Source organism: Egretta garzetta, unplaced genomic scaffold (genome assembly GCF_000687185.1).
Source record: "Egretta garzetta isolate BGI_Z169 unplaced genomic scaffold, ASM68718v1 scaffold152, whole genome shotgun sequence".
In the NCBI taxonomy this organism is placed as follows: Eukaryota; Metazoa; Chordata; class Aves; order Pelecaniformes; family Ardeidae; genus Egretta; species Egretta garzetta.
In genome coordinates this window covers 425,162-432,071 of record NW_009259037.1, presented here as the reverse complement: position 1 = coordinate 432,071, position 6,910 = coordinate 425,162, and the positions used below count along the sequence as shown (strand labels likewise).

General features: G+C 42.7%; 1 protein-coding gene across 1 annotated transcript in view; it reads left to right on the top strand.

The window, feature by feature from the left end:
* The first annotated feature begins 5,563 nt into the window (after positions 1-5,563).
* MGMT (O-6-methylguanine-DNA methyltransferase) overlaps positions 5,564-6,910 on the top strand; it is a 193,372-nt gene continuing 192,025 nt past the window's right edge. The window contains exon 1 of the mRNA XM_035890422.1: positions 5,564-5,602. Coding sequence (XP_035746315.1) covers positions 5,579-5,602 — 24 coding nt within the window. The 5' untranslated portion in view covers positions 5,564-5,578. The remainder of the gene's footprint in view (positions 5,603-6,910) is intronic.

Below are 6,910 nucleotides of genomic sequence, written 5' to 3'. Positions count from 1 at the left end.
AACTCTGCGTTAGCAGATAGCAGGTATTAGTGCTGTCCTGTACATGGTGCTGCTGTATAAGCAGCACTCAGGAAAATTTAAATTACCTGACTGCTTCAGATGAGCCAGTACAATGCAAACAATAACTCTGCCTGTGCTTGGTTGTACATTGAAGTATGCAGAAGGTCTGTTAATTACTTAAACTTTTTAATAAATGCCTAAAGTACACTTAAGGCTTGGTTAAAAGACTTCAATTTTTCTGTTTCACATATAAAAACCACCAGATGGAATGTACAGCGTCTAAAAATACCCATGAAAGGCCCAAACCTGCTTTGGCAGCGTGGGCTGGCAATGTTGACGGTACGTTTTTGGAGTGTCAGCAGTGTCCTGGAGAAAGAATTTACGCAACTGCATGTGCCCTTCATCTTGCTCCGTTGAAGTTTAGTATGGTCAAATATAATGTGGTGAGAAGGGTGGGGAGAAGAGGGAAATCCCTTGCACAGTCTCCTGTTGACACCAGAAATACCTCTGGTTATTTGCTGACTTAAATCCATGAAATACCAAGATTTCTGGTTGGTTGATTGAGAAATGAGGTTGACTTTATTCAAACTGATGACAGTTGGGTTTTTTTCCTTTTTTTCCCCTGGAAATGCAAGTTAATTCATCAGTTTTGAATCCTACTTAGCGCAGATGTGGGTCATTATCTCCTTTTAGCTCTGAGGTGTAGGCAGTTGGATGGAAGGCTTGTCTGGAAGGACAAGCTGGGTCTACAGCCAGCGTTGGGCTTTCAGAAAGTGAAATTAAGGCCCAGCTAGGCAACATGCTTGATCCGAGGGAAACTTTTTTAATAAATGCTTTTTTTTTAATAGAACAACAGTGCTATTTTCTTTTCACCAATTACATGAGTTGCACGTTAACGAACACACCTCGGTTTATATTACTGGTATTGCATACGGCCTGGATTTGAATGCTTCCCGGCTGTCTTTCTGTGCCGCTATATTTGATTCCATAGTGAGAGTTTCTAAGAATATGATTAACCCTATGGGTCATCTTATAATGTAATTATTAATGATTGATTCTGTTTATCCTTGAAATCAATATGAGAAGCAAAATGGTTTGGCATATATTTGGGGTTGATTTCTAACATTCAGTAAACATGATCTTGCGACAAGACCGGTATTGGTTTATTACCCCGAACATGTTTGATGAATCTGAAGTGTGTAATTAGTTTTATATAATGATGGTGATATGTGGTGGTTTTTACATGACTTATGTTAATATGGCCAATAGTGTTAACATCTCCTGCCACTAATAGTTAGGGTGGGGATGTATAGTAATTGATCTTCCTGGGAGTGCTGTAATGTAAAAACAATTCAGGCTGTTTGAAGTATATTTTACAAGTGTGCATTGGGCCTTTGGGATGTTATACTGAAAAACCCAATTGTACAGTTACCATGGGAACCCAATTAGAATAGATTGCTTGAGTTTTTTTCAGTCTTTCATCTTGACCAAAAATCTAATGTACTTTAAATGTTTTCATATGGAATTTTATTCATATACTGACTTGATATAATAGCTGGTTTTAAATTTTAGTACTGAAACCAGAGAGTATTACATTCTGCCGATCCCGAGGACTTGTCTTTCAAAGAGAACCTTCCTTTAGTGTTTAAAAGTTGATGAACTGAGAAAAATACTTTTTATGAACGTGAGAGTTCTTACCATGGTGATGCCATCACATCTACTTTTCCAGCTGCAGTTCCATGAAAGTAAACAGGAAAGTAGCTTAGAACCCAAGGACTTCTGTTCTAGACTATCAACAAAGTAGGGCTGAAATTTTTCACGGCGTTAAAAGGATCTGATTTTTGATGTAACCTCTGACTTTCTTTAAATTTCCGCTCTGTTGACATATTCACAGGCTTGGGATGCTCGCAGGGCGGGTCTAGGATATATTAACTTCCCACAGTGTCTCATCTCCTGCTGAGCTTCAGAACCTGAAGACATTCGTGTGTCTTCCAGCTGTCTCAGGAGTGTCCTGCTGATGTTGGGATGGCTTCAGCCTCAGCTCTCGTGTGGCATCGGAAGTTTTGGGGAACTTGGGAGCATCGTGATTGAAAGGCCAAGGGGAGCTGAGGCAGGAGCTGTGGCCCTGCAGCTCAGGTATGAGGCAGGAGCTCAACAGGAGATGGGCTTCATTGGTCCTAGCCAAGCAGCTCTGAGCCAGTGAGGATGGGGCCAAATTACTCTTTTTTTTTCTTTTTTTTTTTCTTTTTTCCTTTACTTTGCTTGTTAATTGATCCCTTTGGTTTATCCTGCTCTCTGCAAATGCAGGAGGAAATTTTCCGTCTTGGCGAAGGGATTGATGACAATAAAGTTTCTGCCTTTAAGACGGGTCCAGTGATTCTGGTGTCCGTTTCTGGAACGGGATCCAGAATGAGGCATTGTGATTGATTTTGATCCGTGGCAATTCCTGTGCCATTCAGAAGAGGTATTGGGTTCTTACCTTCAAAATCAACCTTAGGGGAACCCTTCAACTCCAATGTGAGAAGGAGTTAGTAGTGCTTATGTTGGCCTCTTCCAACAAGACAATCTTTGCAAGACTGCGATGCATTTTGGAGCGATGTTTTGGACTTTCCCAGCCCTCTGATGTTTAGCAGTGGTCTTGTACAGTTTTCCCCTATCTGTTTTACTGAATTTTTAGGAGGAGTAGGGTGGTGAGAGTTTTATCTGCAGACACTATTTAAAACAACAACTTGAAATTTAACGTGATTTGGGCATTTGGCATGGTTTATTTCACAAACAGGGAGAGAAACTGTGTTGCAAGTAAATAAAACCCAAAAGTTTGTTATGAAAAGGGATGTTTCCTGGCCGGTTTTGTCCCAGAGATGTCTGCTGGGCTCCGAGCTCCTTCAGTTGGGACGAATTCTTGTTGTCTGGCTTACCCAATGTGCCAGAGTGGCCCTTCATCCAGCCATCAGCAGCTGCTATCTTGGAAATACTTTATTTCCCAATGGGAAGGTGGGGAGCAAGTGGATCTCACCAGAATTGAAAGCAGCGTACGCCATGAGATCAGCTGGTTGGAGGTGGGAAGAGGGGCATAAGCAACTGTGAGATGATCATTATTTAACATTTGGCACAAGGGAAGGGAATGTGCATAGGTGCCAGTCGTTCATACAAATGAGTCCAGACTTTAATCCTGTTCAGACCGCAAAAGGTGCGGGTATGTCAGAGGAAGGCTTTGGGTTTCCCTTTTCTCATGGAGGCTGTAGATGAGCCTTCCACTCTACGTGTGGCATTTTGATGGTGGCTGGTTCTTGCTTTGCCTGGCAGAGCCGGCAGGGTGGAGGCATGTTGTTGGCTTGCCTTCCCGGTAGTGCGGGGCACGCCGTCCCCTGCCGCCTCGGCACGCCATGGGCCACCACTTCGGCACACCATGGGCCACCACCTCGGCACAGTGTCCCCCACCACCTCGGCGCGCCGTCCCCTGGTGCCTTGGCACGCCATGGGCCACCGCCTCGGCACGCCATCCCCTGCTGCCTTGGCAGCTGCTCTACTCCTTGGCCCCCTGGGGAAGCGTAGCAAAGGCCAAGGACAGATGCATGTTCCTGGGGAATTAATATTCCCAAATGTTGTCCTCCTGAGGCTTGGCGGAGGGACCGCCTGCTTTCCAGCTGAAGGGGTGTTAGCATCCCGTGCCGGTGCCCCATTGCACATGGTACAGCAGCTTCCCAGGCAGCAGTTTTCTGCTCTTGGCAAAATCTGGGAGTTTTTTTTACTGCCGATAAGAGCATTTGGGCTGGTTCACTCCAAATGTCCCATTTTGCTTTATTTTTAGGAGGAATGGGGCATTGAGAGTTTTATCTGCAGATGAATAACTCCACATTACGCCATATCTTCTAGCTAAATTGCGTTCCTGCGTAGTTACTGGCTGGGATTCGAAGAGACGAGGTGGCTTCTCAGCTGGATGAGAAGCTAATCAGCTAATTGGGAAAAGGAGCGGTCATGCAGTCCAGCAAAGCAGCAGCGCGCCCTTCCCGGGTACTGCAGTATCTGCTGGGCTGCTCTGTCCCTTCCTAGCTTGTCTGGGGTTTGGGGTGGTAGCAGGGGAAAGGAGAAGGGAATTTAGGGGCTCAGGCGGTTGTAGCAGCTCTCTGTAACGTTGGTGTAATTCAGAGCACTTACACACTGTGCTTCTGGACTTTGGCCCAGGTTTGAAGAGAGCTTCTGGATAAATCTGCATTTCAAGGCAAATAGTCCAGCTTTACCCTTTAGAAAAACCTGAAAAAGCTAAGGGTTGCTGTGCACTTTGAAAGCTAAAGACTCTGAAGGGATGATAGAAATAAATGGCTGTGTTATTTTTAGCTCTATCGTTTTCATATCATTTTATTTATATGATCTCATTTTATTTTTAGCTCTATCACTTTCATATCAAATATTAGTAGATTGCTCATCTGCCTGCCTCACATTTAAAATGGAATTGGTGATCTTTGCAATGCCTACCTTGCAAGGCTATGATTGTTAGTGTGTTTGAGGTGTGCATTATTCAGGCTCTTAATTTTAAACTCTTAAAATAATTAAGATGTAATATTAAGATTAAATATCACCGTTTTCTTGGAAGTGGCTGTAAGTTCTGTCACTGTCTTGGACTTTGAGGCTTGATGTGTTTGAGAGGACTTGGAAAGCCTCAGATGTTCGTATAATTTCTTCGAAGAGATTTATCATTTCTTAAGCGGATACAGGTCTCCTCTCCCGTGGAGTAGCGAGTTCCCCGACTTAAGTGGAAGAGTTCCCATTGAGGTTGGCTGTGAGTCAGGACTGGGAGGCTGAGCTTTGTCAGCCTCTCTGATCTTCCAAAATGTAATGTTTGTAGCACATGTTTGCAAAGATACAGTGATCTTAGCTAAATAGCACCGAAAAGAAAATAGAGGGGGGGGGGAACTAAGTAAATGCCAAGGAAATAGCAATTGTCCTTTACTTCAAAGGGGAGGGCAAAGAGGAACCCGTTGTATTTTTGGCTAACGGTGTATAAAGAATGATTAAGACTAGACTTGTAATAGCTGAAGTTAACATTTCTGAGGTACTTCTGTAGTGTTTTGCCATCTGTATTTTTAAACCCAGAATATAACTGAAAAAGTCACTTGCTTTCATGCCTTAAAATGTGTTATTTCCTAAATCACAAAAGGCTGTTTATTTTCTTAAGTAACTCAGAAGTGCGTTACTGCCCGTACAAATATTTCTTCAATGAATGCTCTATCTTTTAAGGCGTTCTTATTCAAAAGGTCAGAGCCGTGTAGTGCTTGTTATGGAAGAAGTCTTCAATGTGCCATCTGTTGATTTCATTTTTTTTTTTATTTGGCTTGTAACAAGCAGCAGATGACCTCATGAACATCAAAATTCCTGGTTGCTTGTAAAACAAATAAATAAATAAAACTCCCTTTTGAAATCATATATACTGAAACGTAGAGCCCATCTAAAAAAAACTGGTGTAGAGCTGGTTAGAAGGGAAATGAACTATTGCCATACACTCCTCCTGCGGAATTCAAACAAAATCTCAATCTAACTGAGAATTTTTTTCCTTACAGGTGAAGACTTTTCATCTACCATGGCATCAAGGCTCGTCCCAGCAGTAAGTTTCTAGTGGAATACCCTTGCGTTTAGGTGTACGTTGAGAGTCCAGCATTACAAAAGAGTTCATGTAACATTGGGTTTTTTCCCCAGTGTCCAGCAGTCTGTATTAGGAATCTGGTTGACAAGATTGATGCTGCGTTGTAAATCTCTGTAGCTCTGTCATGGTTGGTAACAGGCATCAGTGGACCTTTCCCCATCACGTATCTATCTTCTGCAGAGCATAACCTAACGGGACAATGCTGTATTTTCAGTTACATGTTGGCTGCTTCCATTTCCTAATAGGCACCTCATTTATTGAAAACCCAACAGGCTTAATTTTGAGGCTCGGTGCTTCAATGCAATAAGTGTAGGGCAGTAACTTTATAGTAAAATAAGACAACAACTCTGTTCGTCAGGAAATCCAGAACAATTTGCGTTACTGAAAGGCATCAACACATTTTTAGTCAATAGCCATTTTTCTTCAAATAATTAAAATGAACTTTGAAGATATGAATACATTTTTTTCTGTGGGATAACTGTTTTTGTTATGTTAGTAACGCTCCTCTAGGAAAATATTTCAAACTTGCATATCTAACTGTTCCTGCTGGCAACTTCTATCACTGTTAAAAAAATTAAAGGCATCTCTTGTGGTTTCAGTCTGCTTTACGTGATGTCATGCGGCTTAGGAAAGCAGTATTTCATCACATTCTGTGTCTGCCCCTCTGTAGAAGGTTTTCTTTCTCTTTTCCACAGAATGAAATTGGGTTTTTATTTTTTTAAAACGGAATGGTTGAGGAAGAAAATCAGGAAAAAGAAATTCTTGCTTCACTTTTTTTCTATTAAAGTCATCTGTTTAGCTATGTACCGTCCAGTTGCAAACATCTTCTAGCAGGTACCTGGAAATATTTGATTATCTTCTGCACAACTGGGCACGGTGGGTGGAATCGCTCGTTCCCTCTCATTCAAAGCTAGGTGTGATATAGCTGGCAAGTGACACGAAACTAATAATTTATTACCTAACCTTTTCATTTCTCCCACTCTCCCTTTTGGTTGAAAGGTGCAGCATTAGCTGTTAGGGGAGTTTTCTCCTTTTGATATGTGGAAAACCAGAAGGTTTAAGGTAAAACTTAGGTTTAAGGTAAGGCTGGGGGAAGAAAGGATGGAGAGCAGCCCTGCCGAGAGGGACTTGGGGGCACTGATGGATGAAAAGCTGGACATGAGCCGGCAATGTGCGCTGGCAGCCCAGAAGCCAACCCTACCCTGGGCTGCATCGGGAGAAGCGTGGCCAGCGTCGAGGGAGGGGATTCTGCCCCTCTGCTCTGCTCTG